Raw genomic sequence first — 18,779 nt, forward strand, 5'->3', positions numbered from 1 at the left:
CGTTGAGGAGCGAACCCGCCGGGTCGAGCCGCCATAACGGACCCGCGGCGCGTGCGGCGCTCGCGCGGTCACGTGAGGGGACGCTGGGTCACCACGTGATCGCCAAGTGCTGGGTCACGCGGCCGGTGCCGTGGCTGCCATGGCGTCGGCGCTGCTGCTCCCGCCGCCGCCGCTGCTGCTCCTCCTCCTCCTCCTCCTCCTCCGCCTCCTCCCGCCGCTGCCGTCCGCCCGCGCCGCTCCCGGTGGGTGTTTCGGGACGGACCCTTCTGCCTGTCCCCTCCGCTCCTCGGGCCGGATCACTCTGCCTGACCTCCTCCTTCCTTGGTCAGACCCCGGCCCTCCCGTGGACGGGACCCTCGGCTAGCTTTCCCGGGTGCTGGGCAGGACCCCGCGCTAGCCTCGCCGGGCGGAGCCCTCAGCCAGCCTGGGGAGCACCGGGAGGGCGCTCCGAGCTCCCCGGGTCCCAGTTCCCAGGCTGGGCTGTGCTGTGCTGGCTGGCAGCGCCTGTTGTTGGTTTCCCCTGTGCTGATGATGCCCCCTCCAGCTGCCCGGGTCGTGTGGCCCGGCCTGGAGGAGCGGTTCTTTCCGCAGGTGCGGGACCACTTCAACTTCGAGACCTACGGCAACGAGACCTTCCCGCAGCGGTACCTGGTGTCGGGTAGGTCCCGTGGCTGCTTCGGACTGGATTCCCGTGGCTTCGGGATGGATTCCTTTCTGCTTAAGCTTTAATTGCCTCTGTAAAGTAAGGAGCTAGAGCACTGGGCAGCCAAGAATCAGTGTTAGCCACTGGCCAATGCTGCACGAGCCAAGCATTCCGCAGCATTGTCTATATCCTCCTCTCCTTTTCCTTTTCATCCACTTTTTACAAAGGCATGTACTTATAGAACAAGGGGGCCTGGCTTTAAATCGAGAGTAGGCTTAAACTGCACATTGGGAAGGAAGTCTTCCCTGTGAGGGTGGGGAGGTCCTGGCACAGGTTATGCAGAGCAGCTGTGGCTACCCCATTCCTAGAAGTGTTCAAGGCCAGGTTGGACAGGGTTTGGAGCACCCTGGGACAGTGAAAGGTGTCTCTGCCCGTGGCAGAGGGGTGGAACTGGATGAGCTTTAAGGTCCTTTCCAGCCCAAACTCCTTGGCTTCTGTTCTGGCTGTGTGGTGCAGAGGGGATTGTGGGGACTGGCCTCTCTGGAGCAAGAGTAGACTAGAAGCAGGAGCTGTGTTAGGCTTGCACTGGTGCTGGCTCTGTGTGTGTGTCTTCAGTTGACACCAGCATCTCTTACAAGTGCATGTAATTGAGTGTTCTGAATGCATCAGGAAATACAGTGACTGAAATGTTACCGACCATTTTTAGGAGTAAAGGTAACTCCTCTGCCATCAGCGGTTTGCATTATTTAAAATGGTGCAACTGTAGATAGCTTAATCCATGCGAAACAATGAGCACTACCAGCAAGGAGTCAGCTATGTCTGACTTTTGGGTCACTGACAGTAAAAGAGAAAAGACCTTTTTAAACAGCATGTGACTGAAAATACAGCAATTTCTGTAGCCAGTGTCACATGTTTTTCAACCCTGCCTATGCAGAGGAATTGGGGAGCAAATTGCAGGGAGAGAAAAAAGGTGGACTTGGGAATAACAACAGACCTGAGCACTGCCCAGCTTTGTGCCCAGCTGCTGCTGCCTCCCAGTTGCATTGGGGTCTTTAGATGCTCCAGCTCACATTCACATCGCCTGTTGTTCTGCAGCTTGTTCAGCACCTGTGCCAGGTTGTGTGTTTCACCAGGCATGAATTCATGGATCATTTCAACCCAAAGATATGGACACACCAGTGGATTTTGAGAGCATACCCAAGGCTGCAATTTCACTAATTAGGTGGCCCTTTTTGAACAGAATGTTGGGATTACATGGTTTAAAGCATTGTGCAACTTATTTTTGTTTTCTTTTAAAGTGTTACATTTTATCTGTGAGTCCTGGGCAGAGCTGAATAATATTTGTGAGGAGCAAAATATTAACAGTGCAGTTCTGCTCGTTTATAGAGAGTTTCTTACTCAAAATTCCTGTAATTCCATTCCCCTCTACTGTTTTTTTTTTGTACAATATGAGACTTTTCAGATTATCAGCAAGAAAATAAAAACTAATTTCACAACAGGGAATCTGATACTCTTGAGTTTAGCTAGCAATTCCCCAGGATCTCAATCAAAAAATAGATACCTTTGTAAGGAGCCCATCTGGTTTGGGTTTGGCTCCTGTGATGGTTGTTTACTCCAGGAACCATGAAGCACATGAGGAGAAGAGCCAGAGGAAAGAGAACACTGAGCTGCCTACCCAATATCCAAAGCAAATGCATCATAGTTAGTTGGCCTCTTTGTTAATGAAGAGGAGCGGTTTCACTAATTAGAGGTTTCAAATCCCATTTCAAGCCAAATCTAGCTTTGTCAATTCTGTGCTGAGAATGCCAAGAATTAAATTTGGGCCTCTCTGTTCATGGAAACAGCCTCATGTGACAGTAACATCCATGGGACAGCTGCTATGCAGGGTCTCTTTGGATGATGCGTTGAAATGAACACTTAACTGACAATCTGAGTTTGTCATTAAAAAACTATTTATTGTCCCTCTTAATTCCTATTCAGTTATTACTAAGCTGAAATCAAATGTTTGTTAAAGTCAGCAAGCATTAGAGCAACTGTTTGTTAGGTAAGCCAGTGTTAGTATCACAGCTCAGCTTGTCCTGCCAGACTCAATTTGCCTTCAGTTATAAAATGATCTGAGGATGAAGCACATCATCATATACACACACACACACACACACACATATATGCATGTGTGTTACATATATAACATATATTAGCATATCCTGGGCGCCTCTCCACAGTGTGGGCAGCAGGTGTGTGGGGAGATTTTGTCCCTCTGCTCAGCTGGGACCCCACCAGTAGAACTGCCTCCAGGCCCAGAGACCTCAACACAAGAAGTGTGGAGCTGCTGGAGTGAGTCCAGAGGAAGCCCCAGCGATGATCTGAGAGCTGGTGTAGCACAGCATCTCACCCTCTCCTGAGAGCTTATCTATTGTTTGTTAGCCAGTCAGGTAACTCAAATGGGACAGGCTGTGTTACCGTGAGTTTTTTGGGCCCATAGGTTAACACTGGTCTGGAATTTCCCAACTGCCAATAGATAACCTTACTGCTGACAGGAGATTTGACAAGGTAAGCTGGATTTTGACTGACTGATAGCTGTTCATTTTATAACTATAAAAGCCACCCCAAACTTTCACAAAGTAGAAATCTGCTAAAATATATATATTTTCTGGAAATGTGTGGAGTTCCTCCTGCGAGCTGGGACATCTGCTTCACAGTTACTCCCTAGGGGTTGAGTGCAGGAATCTCTGTTATCACCATTTTGGTGGTAAATTACATTTGACTTCTAATCAATACTATTTCTTTTGCCAGTTTTAATGTACACACATTGATATAGTGCACTGTTCTATGGTTTACTGTTATCAACTAGTACTTCTTTAGTTTTATACTGTGTAGTGAGTAGTTCTGGTTAAGATCTTTTGTCTGTTATCTCTTGTTGTGGTGTGTTTCTCATTAAGTTGTAAATTGGTTCATCTTATGTGCCCTTTTGTTGTAATGTTTCTGCCCTGGTTCTCCCTCTCCTTCATTGCCCTGTCAGTATAATATTTCTACTCCCTGTTACCCTTGACGACCAATGTATCTATTCCTTAATCCCTCCCTGGCGCCCTGTCAGTCACTCGGTGGCCCAACCTTTCCGTCTAGAATCTTCCAGTCAGGGCATCCAGTGATTGGTTCAGGGACCGGGGCCCCTCCCTATGTTTTCTCCTATTGGTTCACCCATGGTGTCTGTTACCTTCTCCTCACTCCCACCCTTCCATCCATTGGCTGAAGACCGGAGTTTGTGTCTGTACCCACCCCTCCTTATAAACTCATGTCTGACCCCAGTTCGGGGTCTTCAGCGGTTAGTTTCCCTGGCATAAATCTGGACTGTACTACAGCTGGAGTCCGTCTCTTTCTCTCCTGTTGGGTAGCAGCCTTATTCACTGCGGATCCTCGTCCCTCAAGGCGAAAGCCTTAGGCGCTTTCCTGACCGAGCTCTGGATTGGGAGAGTGCCCCCGTGCTGCTGGCGGTGCTGGCCGCAGCTAGCAGGGACGTTCCGAAGGGGTGGTCGTTTCCCCCCTTCGAGGCCAGCCGCCACTGCAATCTCTTGTCTGTTTAATAAATAATTCATTTTTATAAGTAGATCTGATTTGCTGTCATTAGAACTGTAAGCCAGAGTGATTCCTTAAATGTAAAATGTTGCCAAAATTTGAGGCTGAGGCACGGCTTGTCTGAAGCTTTCTTGTGACAGCTGGAGCCCCTCTGCTCTGGAGACAGGTTGGGAGGGTGGGTTTGTTCAGCCTGGAGAGGAAAAGGCTCTGGGCAAACCTTATTGTGTCCTTCCAGTACTTAAAGAACATTTGTGAAAAAAGAGGGGTTATAGCTTTTTACCAAAGCCAGTAGTGGTAGGACAAGGGGCAACAGTTTGCAGTTGACATATGGTGAATTCGGATTGGACATAAGGAAGACATTCTTCCCTGTGGGAGTGGTGAGGCCCTGGCACAGGCTGCCCAGAGAAGCTGTGGCTGCCCCATCCCTGGAAGTGTTCAAGGCCAGATTGCAAAGGGCTTGGAGCAGCCTGGTCTAGTTGGAGGTGTCTCTGCCCATGGCAGTGGGCTTGAACTGGATGGTCTTTGATGGTCCCCCCCAACTCAAACCATCCTATGATATGTAATTTACAACTTTATACATCACAGCAGGAGTATCAGAAAGATGCAGGCAATTCCCTAATGTCAGTTTTGTGTGAAAATCTAGTTGTGCAAATGTTTTGGAGTGAGTTGGGATAAAAAGGGTATATAAATGGGAAATCGCTCTTTTGGGGGGCAGCTGTCTGCAAAGGACTTGCAGGACTTGAGATTTTAGGTATTTTTCAGGCAGAAGTGAAATTTTCAGGCCATGTAGTGATTTTATGGAAGCTCTTATTTACCCCCACCCAAATGAGAGATTTCTGGAACCTGGCCTTACTAACACTTTGTGTCCCAGATCAAGTCTCAGGAATCAGCCTGTTCACTGAGTTCTTCCTTGTTAAGCTCCTGCCCAAAACCAAAAATTTACTAATTTCATGCAAATATTCTTTGTTGTGGTTTTGGGGGGTATTACGTGGTTTTTTGTGGGTTTCAGTTTGTTTTGGTGTTTTTTGGGGGGTTTTTTGGTTTTTTTTTTAAATTTTTAATTTCTTTATTTCAATTGCCTCAGCAAAGTTCTGGAAGAAAGGATTTGGACCCATCTTTTTCTATACTGGCAATGAAGGTGACATCTGGACTTTTGCTCAGAACTCTGACTTCATATTTGAATTAGCAGAGGAACAGCAAGCACTTGTCATTTTTGCTGAGCATGTGAGTATTTTAGTCCTTATGCATTCTTTAGAGACCTGTTCTGTTCAGTGTTACCAAATTCAGCTCTCTGCAGGTCTGGAATAGTGGTACCATTTCTTGCTGTGGAGCTGAGTCTGACCTGCTATAAGCTTTCTTCCCATAACCGCAGATCTTCTTTCTGTAATCATGGCTTTTGAGTAATTTTTTGCTATGCCTCCCAGCACTCCAGGATACAGACTGCTGTTTCAGTACAGCCTATGCTACGAATTATTTGCTTTTGTAAGTAGTTTCTACAGGCCTTAAACTCCATGTTGGAGTAGAGAGATACTTTGTTTGGATAATGCTTAATCTCTCTACCCTGCAAAGTTCCAAGCCAACCTTTCCCACACTACTCTATTAAATCTACTATCTATCATCTTAAGCGTGAAGAGATTATCCTGTTCGCTTTTGTAGCTGGGAACTTCAGGAGAGGTACACGTGCTGAGAACTCACTTGGCACCCACTGAAGCAGCTGTCATGTCCTGGCCATCCACTCCAGTATCTGTCCTGAAAGTGTCTATGTATCAGGTGCAGGAGACAAGGCGCTTCCTCAGTTATGGGCAAGTTAGAGGACTTCTCATACTCTGTTATCTCTTTGTATTAGTGCGCACTTAGCCCAGCTCTATGGTGAAAGTAGAGAAAACCCATAGGAGCATTGCCATAGTGTATCTCTTTTGTTTCAGAGGTACTATGGGAAGTCTCTTCCCTTTGGACTTGAGTCAACACAGTTGAAAAATACTGCTCTGCTCACCGTGGAACAAGCACTTGCTGACTATGCAGTGCTCATTACTGAGCTTAAGCAGCAGTTTGGTGCTGCAGACTGCCCTGTCATCGCTTTTGGAGGCAGGTAAGTGTTGTATGGACTCCTTCCCTTCTCTGTATCTGTTTCCAGCCAAAGTTTTGCTGCTGTAGATCTCTTTTGTTCTCAAGAAAGTTCTCAATGCAGAGCTTCAAGCTATTCTTTTGATAGCAGATGTGCCTGTGCCTCAGCTCCCATGAACTCATCAGCAGGTCCCACTCTTCTTTCCCACCAGGAATTAGCCTCCATTTGTGGTTGCTTTTGAGAAGCACCCCTGACTGGATGTTTCTAAGCTTATTTAATGTCTGAATCATCCAAAGCTGCAGGAAAAAAATAGCTTGGAAAGAGGAAAGGGAAAATAGCAGCCTTGCCAGTCATAAGCAATGGGATGGTGTGCCAAAACCTGAGGAAACAAGCACTAATGGGGTCCCTCAATTCACGAGGTGTTGGCTACAATGAACCTCACCTGAAATGTTTCTACACTAATGCGTACAGCATAAGGAACAAACAATAAGAGCTCAAAGCTTAGGCCCAAGCCCAGAAATTTGGTACCATTAGCAAAAGTGAAGTCTGGTTGGACAAGTCATGTGACTGGAGAACCCTATTGGATGGTTACAGGCTCTTCGGGAGGGATAGGGCAGAAGAGGTGAGGCAATGGCATTGTATGTAGTGGAAGGGATAGAAAGTCTGCAGCTAACAGTTGGCAGTGGTACAGTTGAAGGCCTGTGGGTGAGAATCAAAGGACAAATAAATAATGCAGATGTCACTGTGGGAGTCTACTTTGGATCTCCCAGACAGGATGATGACGCAAACAAATTATTCTTTGAGGAACTAAGGATGTTTTCAAGTCAACTTCCCTTGTCTTTATGGGGTGTTGAGGTGTGATGTCATGGTTTGCCTCAGATACCCTGGGATTCTCCCTGATGATTCCTTCCCCAGATGTGTTAATCACCTCTCCTTTCCACACCCTGACCCCTGCTGAGTACTGCTTGTCAATCCTGGAATTCTAGAAGGCCGTGGGGTGATTTGGCAGATTCAAAAGATGCCCTCCACCCCGGGGGGCATTGGCCCATCCAGGGGTCCTTTGTCCCTGAGACCTCCTCTCCCATACCTGGTGGGTGGTCCCCGGATTCCTTCCCTCCCCCTCTCCCCCGGGTTAAAAGGGCGAGTGATCACGCGGTCAGGCAGTTCTGTTGGAGCTGTTGCTAGATTCAAGGGCCTGCAGGCCAGAATAAAACTCTGGATTAAAACCCTCCATCAGAACCGACTCCTTCCTTCCACCACCAAGCCCTAAAGCTTCTCTGGCACAGGGAAGCCTGTGGAGTGGACCCTCTACGAGAGTAAGCTCCAGCCCACAACCATCAGACCTCTGGCATGCCTGGACTTGTCTGTATGTGCCCAGCTGTGACTCACAGCTAGCCGAAGGTGTCTCTGGGGTGAAGCACTGCAGTTGCCGCTATTTGGCCAGACAAGCTAAGACTCTTCTCATTCATCAATATTGGTAATTCCAATAATGGGGGACTTCAGCTTGCCAGAAATCAACGGGGAGAATCACACAGTACAATCTAGGCCAGAAGATTCCTGAAAAATCCAGATGACAACTTTATGGCACAGTTCTTAAAGGAGCAGAATTGGAAAGATACCCTTCTTGATCTACCGTCTGTCAACAGAGAGGATTTTTGAGCAAAGTGTGGGTTGGCAGCTGTTCTGGCCACTGCAACCATGAAGCCATCGACTTTAAAGTCTCTTTTGACAGGAGGAAAAGTGCCAGCAAAACCTCAACTCTGGTCATGACGACAGGCTTAGCAGACTTCAGGCTGCTCAGGCAATTATTGAGTCAAGTCCCCGGGAAAATGTTTTTGTATGTGAGGGGGTCCATCTGTGTTGGTTACTTTTTAAATGTTAAGGGCAAAGGAGTAGCAGTTCCCAAACCTTGAAAGTCAGGCAGGTGAAGCAGAAGGCCAGGTTGGCTGAGCAGGGATCTTCTCTTGGAAATAAGAGGTTGTATGCCCAGTGGAAGCAAAGTCAGGTGACATGAGAAGAATACAGAGACACTGCTCCCCACTACACGGAGAAAATTCATGTGATGAAAACTTAATTGGAGTTGAAGCTGCCAAAACTTGAGAACGATAAAAAGAGTTTTTTAAGTACATTAATTGTGAAATGCAATGTAGGAATAACACTGGCCTGTTCCAGGATGAGGATGGTTACCTCACAAACAGGGACAGAAACAAGGGAGAGGTGTTTATTGCATTCTTTGCCTATGTCTTCACCATGGTTGACAGACCAAAGGGGCCCCGGTGCCTTGAGCTGGAGGACCATGAATGTAAGAATAATCAACTCCCTGTTGACTCTGAGCATGTGCAGGATCTGCTGCTCCATCTGGATCCCTACAAATCTATGGGATCTGTTGGGATTCATCCAAGAATCCTCAAAGAGCTGCAGATGTCATTGCAAAACCTGTCTTGATGATTTTTGAGCAGTCTTCGGAATCCAGAGAGGTCCCAACTGACTAGAAGCTGGCAAACATTGTCCCAGTTTTCAAGAAGGGCAGGAAGGAGGACCCTGCAAACTACAGGCCTGCCAGTTTCACTTAGTTGCTCACTGTGCTGCACCTGGGTAGATGTGATGTCCTTGTTTCTTGATGGATCCCCTCTCTTGTAGTAGAGGGGTGCTTCCCTCCAAAAGTCTTCCAGAACTACAGGGCTTTGAATTCAATTGCAGTGAGCTAAAAAGCATTTGGCATGATAGTTATCATTAAGCCTTCAGCTGGTTGCAGTGTGGTGACTGAACTGTTGACCTCACGGAGGTTTATACTGTGATTATCAGGACAGTAGCTAGAGTAGGAAGGCCCAGAAGCTGTCCTGGGATAGGAAGATGGGAGAGGGATTCAGCAAAACCTCCTAGCTGGCTGCATGTTAGACTGTAGCTCTCTGTGTGTAATTGAGGGCTCAGTCTGCAGCAGCCCTGAACACACTAAACCCAAATGAAGAGCACTGAAATATGGTAGTGCTGGAGAAGCACAGCATTTCTCAGGAGAGAAAAAACAGACCACCTCTGGTGCTTATAGCTGTGCCAAATTAACCTGAAATTACTTGCAGCAGGTTTCAGGTAATGCTTTCTCCAGGACCAGGGCTAGAGAAATGCAAATTGCTTTACACATGGGTGTTGTGGGATGTCGTAGGTTAAGAAGGAAGTGAGTTTTTTGGGAGGTTGTGGTCAAACCAATCAGTGCTTAGACTTGAATATTGGCACTTGGTTTAGCTACTGAAAATATGGACCGCCTCTGAGAACACAGGGGGTTAAAGCAAGAACTCCCAGGAGGACTCTCTGGTGAAGGAGGTCAGAGCTCCCCTGCCCAGCTGGGGCTGGCTGGGGTAGGGGAAGCCATGAGGCCGGGTGAGGTAGGCCGGAGCCTCAGGCAGAGGAGGGGGGTGAAGGCTCTGAAAGATGGAAGAGTAGAAAAGCCCTGAGAAACATCGAGTCCCCCTGGGAGATAGAAGGAGCCAGTGCCTGTGCTGCCTTGAAATTCGATATCATGGACTGGCAGCGCGGCCAGAAAGAGAAGTGCAGAATGAGGCAAGAGAAGGTGCCGGCAGCTGTGGGAGTTCTGAGCAGACAGAGGCGAAGATTTTAACCCCTTTCTAGAATAATGGAAACCTTACAAATACTGATTCTCCTGAATCTGAATGAGGAGAGAGAGAGATGAAGCAGTGGACAAGTGTGATGAAAGTGAGTACAAGTGAGAGATGTTAGAAGAGGTGAGAAGAATCCTAGGTGGGAGAAGATGATGGAGTGGCCTTGAGCTGGACTCTTTCTTGTGTGGCCATGGACAGACCCATGTTTTTCCTGTAACACAGAGACTGCATTTAGGGGGAGGCAATGCCTTGAAGCCGAAGAGAGTGCAGTGAAGCAGTGGCAAGAACAGAGATGGCTGAGGAGGGTGTGGGATGCCCTCTGTCTTCAGAGAAGAAGAAGAAGAAGAAGATCTCTGTTCACGAGGCCCCTCGGCCCCAGGGGGTGAAAGTTGGGGGGGACTGGTGTCCCAAAATTGAGAGACTGCTGCTTTTGTTGGAACTGGGCAGGGCATCCTTAAAAGGGGAGCCCTAAAAGCAGTCCTGGCCCATGTCCAGTGGTGAGAGCACTGGACATATGGGGAAGAAGTCACGAGGGCCGATGTTCTCCGGGCGGTGCCACGAGTGACACGGAAACACAAGAGGTTTCAATTGTTTTTCCAGGGGAAGCCTATGGTGCAAGGGGGAACTCCTCTCTCCCTGATGGACTTGAGAGTTGATTATTTGAGGGGTGATGATGGACTCAAAAATTGATTGTCTGAGAGATGGTGATGGTGTGGAAATCTGTAGTGTCATTTCATGCTGTGGAGGAAAAGGAAAGGGAGGAGGAGGAATATATTTGGAGGGTTTTCATTCTTAGTTTTGTGTCTGTTCCTTTTGAGATGTTGTAGTTAATAAAGTTTGTCTCCTTTATGCCTAAGTTAGAGCCTGCTTTGCTCTGTTCCTGATTACATCTCACAGAAGCCACTAGGAAAAGTGTATTTTCGTAAGGGGCACTGGCATTGTGCCAACATCAAACCATGACATGGAAATGGTATTTACTGAACCACTTGAGGTGGTGTGGAGGGAGATTGAGTGTTTTTAAGCTTGGAGTTAGAGCAGATTTAATCTGTGTTTTGGGGATGTTGTTTGCCATCCCAAACGGCCTCAGAGGAACTCTGCAACCATCAGCAAATTAATGACTTCTGTCATCCTGGGTCTATCTAGCAGCTTTTGATCCATGCGTAGATTGTGGCCCTGGCATTGAAGCTACCAAGGTAGCTTTGACTTTTCTTGTTGTATTTGTTAAATTTTCCCCTTTCCTGTATCTCCTCTAATTAACTATGCAGCTGTTATTTGGGGAGCCCAGGGAGGATAGCCTCCACTTTCTAGGAGTCGAGAGGGCTGCCTATTCTGCCATGTTCATGGACACCCTTTGCCAAACCCTGACAAAGTTCTAACTAGTTCTGACTAGTTCTTGTCATTCTGTATGCAAAATGTACAGTGTGTCTTCTCTCTTTGAACAGTGAGGGCTTCACTCAAACCCTGCTTTGCTCTGCTGTGAAGCTATCGGGACATGGCTCAGGATGGTGCAAAGTTAAATACTGAGGCAGGAGTTACATTTGTCTACAGAAGCAAACTGAGCTGCTGTGTTCCTACTAGAGCATCTGGGGAAATCCCTGGTGTGAACATTTGGGGAAAGGCCAGTAAGAGCACTGTATGCTGCTCATTGGCCATAACTGGATCAACATGAGCATGAGGCACAAAGCATCACAGGTATCCATGAGCTTATTGTTACCTTTGGTTTAGGTGAGCCTGTAAGTGTTGGCCTGAACTTCTGAGTTACTACAATATAAGTTGTCTGTTAAAGGAAGTAACTCTTGTCTCTCCTTGCTAGCTATGGAGGAATGCTGAGTGCTTACCTGAGGATGAAATACCCAAATGTCGTGGCTGGAGCGTTAGCTGCCAGTGCTCCTCTGCTGTCTGTGGCTGGGCTTGGAGACCCCACCCAGTTCTTCAGGGATGTCACAGCAGTAAGTAGCATCTCTTTTCAGGAGCAGTATTTTCTTCCTTTAGGAATGCTGTTTCATTTTTCTTTTCCAGGTGTTTAAATAGATATCTGTCTTCACTGCATCACTGCTAAGTAGGGAGTGCATTAAATGGCAACCTGAAAGGAAGAGTGGTAGCTGCAGGATGGCTGTGCACTGCCTCTGCTTGGGCAGCTCATGGTTCAAAGGTGTTGCTCCAAGAAGCACAACTCTGTGCCAGTACCTTTAGTACCACTGAGAATTGACTTTCCCATTTCTAGTGCCTTGACTGTATTACAGCCTGGAATTTTTCCCTTGTGCCTGGCTGAACCCCTTTTGGATAATTTATTTTTCAAATCCCCTCCCAAAATGCTGTATTGGTACCAATGATTCACAGCACCTCCTTAGTCCAAGGTGATTGCATTTCAACGAACTTGGAAATCTTCATTTTATAACTAAAAATGTGCAAGGTGTCTCGGGATCACTTAAACTAAAATTTAAATGTGGCTTTTGCAGTTTAAGGGCGTGAAAAGTTGGTGTTGGAACTGTGTCCTGGCTTGTAAAATAAGCATGTATTCTATTTTTGCCATCTGTTGGGGGTTAGGCAGTTTTTCTTATCTCTTTCAAGAACAATGACACTGCCAGGAAGATAATCTCCTGCTAATGGGCTATTGAATTACGCACCGTGGCTGGTAAGATTAGTTACATCATCCCATTGGGAGATGCTCCACCCAGAGGGAGGAGCCAAGCATCCCTGCCACCATAAAACAAGCATTTCTGAGACCACAGCCAGCCTTCTTCGCTGGATTTCCGAGAGGAATCAGGAACCAAGGCCTAGCTGCTCCTTCGCCGCATTTTCGGAAGGGATCTACACCCTTCTGCAGATCGCCGCTCCAGGAGGAGCAGCCACCATCTGGCTGGACTACTATCAACACCCTGACTTCTCAGGGTGTCAGGTTTTTCTCACTCTGCCAGTGGTTTTTTTGCTTGTGCTAAATTACATTGTTATTTAGGTTTTTTTTCTTCCTAGTAAAAAACTGTTATTCCCATTCCCATATCTTTGCCTGAGAGCCTTTTTTAATTCTGAAATTGTGATAATTCGGAAGGAGGGGGTTTACCTTTTCCATTTCACAGGAGGCTTTTGCCTTCCTTCACAGACTCCTGTCTTTTCAAACCAAGACAAACTGACTTAGATTTATCTCATAAGGAAAGAAATGTACTAGCTGGTTGGGCTGAAATATTGTGATGGTGTCTGTTCTGCCTCTTTTTTGACATGAATTTCTAGATCTGGGTGACACAGATGGCTTAGTATGAACTACCTTTGTTGTCCCTCATTTGAGACTGAGGTCTGTGCCTGGTGCAGGAGCCAATGAGCACACAGGGCTGAGACCTTTCATGCTTTTCTGCCCAGAATTATTGCTAGGCTGTAGTTCATTAAGCTGGCACCTCTCTTTCGGGCATTTGCAGGCTTTTATACAAGTTACAGCAAAGAAGTTGCACAGAACTTGTTCACTGGTCAACTTGACCAGTGCTTTTCTACACGTGCTCCAGTCAGTGTCAGGTCATTATACCAGGGTGGTCTGACATTAGCAGATTAGATTTTTACCTTGCTGCTTAGTCTTAGGTTACTTTTGGGCCACCTTAGCATTCTTCTCCCCATCCCTCTGGTCTGGAGGCGATTCATCTTTGTTGACACATTCTTGTCATTCTTGTGTTACTTTGCTGTTATTCTCCACTTCAAAGACCACACCTGTGTATGTAACTTGTGGTCTCTTTGTTCTTATTTATACACATGAACAACTTGTTTGCTGTGCAGAGACTTACACAACAGAAAGCTTTACCAGTAAGTATAAAGAAGAGATGATTATATGAAAATAAACACATTTGAAACTCCTAAGTGCATAAAAGAATAATAGACAACTTGTCTTTTTGTAGAGTTTTACATTTTCAAACAACAAATGTAATACCATTTTGTGTGGAAAAATTCACAGCACCAGAGGTTTATGTCCAAAAAGGAGACAGATTATTCCTGCAATTCTATTTGAATAAAGGGAGAGGCCATGAGGCATTTCCCATGGTGTCTTTCAAATGGTTGGGGGACGCAGCCCCCTTTCTATCCTAATTTCCTGGATGCATCACCCTCTTCCTTTCCCCATTGACTGATGTACTGGGAAGATTAGATCTGGAGCGTTAGCTGATGTACTTGGCTGATGTACTTGGAAGATACACACTTCCTGAATCACCTACTCTATGTCCCTGTTTTCTATGCACCCCTCCTTTTTTTTTCTTTTATATAGCAAAACACTATTCATAATTCTATTAAGCTTTTGTACTTTTTATCTAAGTTCAGGAATTTTACATGGTCTTGGCTGAGCAATGGTCCACAGCAATTAGTAACATTTTTTAGAACTGGTAGTTTCTTCTGTTACTTCCCTATGTGTAAGTCCCTGGCCCTATCTACAAGCAGATTCACAGTCTGTCTGTAAAGACACATTCATCTTATTCCTTTCAATTTAGTCAGCTAACAGGCCCTGCAGTGGGAATTCTTCCCTGGTTGAAGCTAATTTCCTTTCAACATTTGTCTTACTTCAGCTGTGAATATGCTTGGAGTCATTACACACCCTCAAACTTAAGGTGTGGAAAAATCTTTCCAACTAATTTTAAAATATTTTCATGTGGAAAAACTTTCCAACTAATTTAAAAATCTGTTTTCTCTGCAGTAGTAAGCCAAGCTGTGGGCTGAGCTCTTAAGCAAGCATACATTTCAAAGTATGTATTTATGTGATTTCATAGTACCCCCTTCCATCTTCAGTGTGGAGGTTGCTCTGATTTGGAATTTATGCATCTGAAGTCTGATTGTTCTTCTTGCTAAGAACACCCTCGAGAGCTGTTAATCCCAATGATGGCACATGGAATGACTGCAATTCCTCCTTCCTCTGCTAAGCTGAACTGTTTCTGGTCTGTAAGGGTCCTCATGCCAGGCAGTGCTTGGCAGCAGCCCAGCAGTGCCTAGAGGAGAGCTCAGCCATCACAGCAGCCAGAGCAGACCTGCTCCTCTCTCCCAGGCCAAGCTATCCCCACACTCCATTTAGAACCATTAGCAGGTGAAGATCAATAAGCACATCCAGAATGGTTTTTGGAACTCCTAAAGGGATGCCCAGGTAAACTGTGGAAAACTCCAAAATTATTTATTTAAGCATAATTATCAGACAAAGGCAGAATTAAGAAGAAAAGAAAGGTCCTAAATCTATTTTTTTTAGTTCAGGGTGGGTCTTTATAAGAAAAACACCTAGCTAGTGATTTGTAGTTACTTACCTTGCTCTAGCAGGGTAAAGAGACCTCAGAAGAACCCTAATAATTCTTCCTGTTACAAAACAATGGTTGCCAGCAGATCTAATCTGCCTTACAATTTGAGAGAGGAGAAAGAACTTGAGTTCCTAGGGCCTTCAATCATGGAAACAACTTGATCCACCATAACCAGCCACAGCTCTTCAAACCTAACTTAATGTGCTTTTTCAGCATCAGTAATGGTTTTCCCAAGAAAAAGGACATGGTCATTTGGCAGGCCACTAGCAGGCTTAAGAAGAAAAGCAGATCTTGGTCTTGTACTCCCAATGCATAAGTGTCTTCTCCCATGGCTCCTTCTCACAGGCAAACTGCAGTTTCAAGGACTCTGCTCTGTGTTTAAAAACAACAAAACCCTTATGACCCTTGCAGCCTGCCCCTCTCTCTGAGGGGCATGCTTCATACTCTCTTGCTGTTTCACGTTCAGCCTGATGCTCCATGAAGGGCAGAGTGTTCTGTCTGACAGGTCATCCCAGCCAGACCTGGTGACACAGCTGCTGCTTGGCCTGAGCTGTCCAGAGTGTTGGCTTCTGCAGAGACATGCTGACTCTCTGAAGGACAAGGCAGAAGCACTGGTGTCACTGCTCATGGAAACACAAATGAGGTGCTGACCAGCGGGCCAATAACCCCTGTCTTCTTCTAGTCCTTCTGGCAGTTCTTTCTGTTGCAGCCTCTTAAGTATGTCCTGTGGGAAACTGTCACCTCGTATCTTTTCTGTCCCTTCAGGATTTTCAGAAGTCCAGCCTAGGCTGTGTCACAGCTGTCCGTAAAGCCTTCCAGCAGATCAAGGACCTGTGCCTGAGTGGAGGTAAGCCCTGCAGATGGCTCCCAAGGGCAGCCAGCATTCCCAGCCTTGGGGGGAAAAAGGTGATACAGCTTTACCTCAGCTAGTTGTTCAGATAAATCAGTGCAGATGCCCACATGGCTTCCTCTTTCTGCTTGTACAATTGATTTTTTTTCTTTTACTAACAGTTTCAGTTAGCATTAAAATTGGTAACCAATACTGAAACATAAGTAGCTCTGTGGAGCTTTGCACAGTGTTAATGAAACCATTTTTTCTGCATCAAAGTGCAAAACCACTTGCAGGTGAAAACCACTTGTATAGTATTTACAGCTAGTAAAGCCATATGTCTCACCAGTTGCTTGTCCTCAGTATCCACACCATGAAGAGCTGTTCTGGTTGGTGTGACTCAGCTCACAGGACAGATCTGAGAAATATGTGGAGGGCAGTCTAGGTCGTGAAGCAATCATCCAAGTCCCTTCCATCTCCAGTCTTGAACAGTTAGGACAGACTGATGAAGACCCCTGCAATGGCTCCTAAGTAGGCTGGACCAGATGCCATGGGCTGATGCAGCATCTCCTGGAAGCTGTGCGTGGTGTTGGGACAGATGTAGTGGCTTCTGAGTCTTTCTTGAGCCTTGGTCTGTCATGCTGTGTGTCAGGAACTGTGTGGCTCCCAGCTGCTGCTGGTCCTGGAACTGCAAGAAGGGCCCAGGGGTCAAAACGCCATTTTAGCTTTGGGTCACAGCAGGAAGAATGTTACTGTTAACTAGTCAAGCTCTTCCAACTCTACCTGGGGCCATGCTTCCTCTGCAGCTGGAGGTCAAGTGGTCATATTTAAGGCTTCAGCCCTCAAGTGTGTATCCAGAGTCAGGTCCCAGGCTGTAGGTTTCCAAGCAAAAGCAGCCATGCTCTAGTGGTCAGCTGTAGAACAGGATGGGGACAGGATCTGTGACTCCAAAATGAGGAGGATGAAAATGAAGGGAGCAGCTTTCCGCAGCACAGAAGCAAAGGTGTATGGGTGCATCTTGAAGGAATGTCTTTAAAGATATATTTCCTGACTCCAGCTGACCTCTGCATCCCACTGATATTTGAAGGCATGTCTTGAGATCTTGAGAATCCTTTGTGAGGGCTGGCAGTTCTTACTGCAGATGCACCCTCCTACCAGGTACCTGCTCTTTTTTTTTTCTTCCCCAGGAGGTGGTGGTAGTGTTTGTTTTTTGGAGTTGGGTTTTTTGTTTTCTTTTTTTGAAAACAATTTGAGTTGGGTTTTTTCTCGTTCTGGCAATTTTTCCAGCTTTTGAATATCACTGGGTCCTATATGTTGTACCTTGCTCTCCTGCATGAGAGCTTGCCTGGGAAGCCTGCCCTGGGGGACACAGCAGCCCTGCCAGAGAAAAGGTCTGCAGGCATGAGCAAGAGCAGCCATCAGGGCACAGGCGAAGACAGGCTGTACCAATCTGCTCTCCTCACTGTTTCAGCTGGGACCAATTCTGTCCTGGCAGGTGCTGATTCCTCCAGGCTCCCCAAGGAGATCCATGAAGGACAGAGCATGGGCTCTGTGCCACACAACATTGTGACATTGCTCAGGGAAGCTATGCCTGAACGTTCTGTTCATATGTGTAAATTTAGATGCAATGTGTCCTTTCCACTAAAAATCTCATCTTACGTTACAACATCTTTACTCCTGAGTGAAACAAGATCCTGAAACTTGGTATTACTTTCCTCTGTTGAAGTTTGTGTCTTTTATTTTCCTTTCTTTTGCAGCCTATGATGAGATCAGCAGCAAAATGGCCACATGCAATAAGATCTCTAACAAACAGGATGTTTACCAGCTCTTTGGGTTTGCTAGAAATGCCTTCACCATGATGGCCATGATGGACTATCCATACAAAACCGACTTCATGGGTGACCTCCCTGCCAATCCAGTGAAGGTGAGGACATTGGTGTAAGTGGGTGACTTAGGACACTGTCAGGCAGACACCATTGGTGTTGGTCACAGGGTGACATGATGTTGGTCGCAGGATGATCAGTGGTGGTGGATGTTGCAGCCTGTCCAGTCTGACAGTAAATCTACATAATTGAAACTTCTCTGTGATGGTGACTGCTGTGAGGTTTGCTGGAGTTACTCCTATTCTGCTCTGCCTTTACCTTAGACACAAACACCTGTGCAAGCTTGTTGACTTCAGCTTTTAAATACTAAAAACTTGTGGCTTTAAAAAAAGAAAAAAGTAGTTGACTTGTAGCCCATTTCAACATGCTTTCAAAAATGTATTTTTCTTGGTGGGTAAGGGATGGAGATGTGAAAATCAGGCTCTTCTGAAAAATATTGCCCAAGAAGCTAACATACATCAGGTATAATGCAGTAAAAAACCCTACTGCTATGGGGACTGGGAAACGGATGAACTTTCAAGAGAATCACAGATGGCAAAATGTGGGAAAAGGGCCAAGTTCTCAGGGGTTTACAAAGACCTCTAAGACAGCAGCTGCTTTTGAAAGGTACCAGCTTTGATCCCAGATCACCAGAGGCTGTTGCAATTCTTGATGTCTTCTGGTGTGTTGTCAAGCCCATGGGACTTCATTTGCCTCTGGCTTTGTGGCATTTAGGGTTCTAGTCCTACCTGGAGCACACTGTGCAAGAGGTCACACAGGCTCTGCTGCGCTGGAACTCTGGACATGTTGCCTCTGGCTCCACCGGGCATCCAGTTTCCTTCTAGGGTCTGTTTAATGACATCTAAAATGGAAATAATTATTCCGCACATTCACCCCAATCCCTGAAAAGGGCATTAAAATATTCTGATTGTAGGAGGAACTGT

General features: G+C 46.3%; 1 protein-coding gene across 3 annotated transcripts in view; it reads left to right on the plus strand.

Moving 5' to 3' along the window:
* The window catches only part of DPP7 (dipeptidyl peptidase 7), a 24,431-nt gene continuing 5,652 nt past the window's right edge, over positions 1 to 18,779 (plus strand). For all 3 annotated transcript variants that reach the window (XR_005628733.1, XM_039719805.1, XM_039719807.1), the window contains exons 1-7: positions 1 to 242; positions 545 to 658; positions 5,301 to 5,440; positions 6,142 to 6,305; positions 11,709 to 11,844; positions 15,910 to 15,991; positions 17,731 to 17,897. Coding sequence is in view for 2 of the 3 variants with exons in the window: in XM_039719805.1 (XP_039575739.1) it covers positions 140 to 242; positions 545 to 658; positions 5,301 to 5,440; positions 6,142 to 6,305; positions 11,709 to 11,844; positions 15,910 to 15,991; positions 17,731 to 17,897 (906 nt within the window). In the remaining variant the exon portion in view is untranslated. The remainder of the gene's footprint in view (positions 243 to 544; positions 659 to 5,300; positions 5,441 to 6,141; positions 6,306 to 11,708; positions 11,845 to 15,909; positions 15,992 to 17,730; positions 17,898 to 18,779) is intronic.

Source organism: Passer montanus, unplaced genomic scaffold (assembly GCF_014805655.1).
Source record: "Passer montanus isolate IOZ18808 unplaced genomic scaffold, ASM1480565v1 scaffold43, whole genome shotgun sequence".
Classification (NCBI taxonomy): Eukaryota; Metazoa; Chordata; class Aves; order Passeriformes; family Passeridae; genus Passer; species Passer montanus.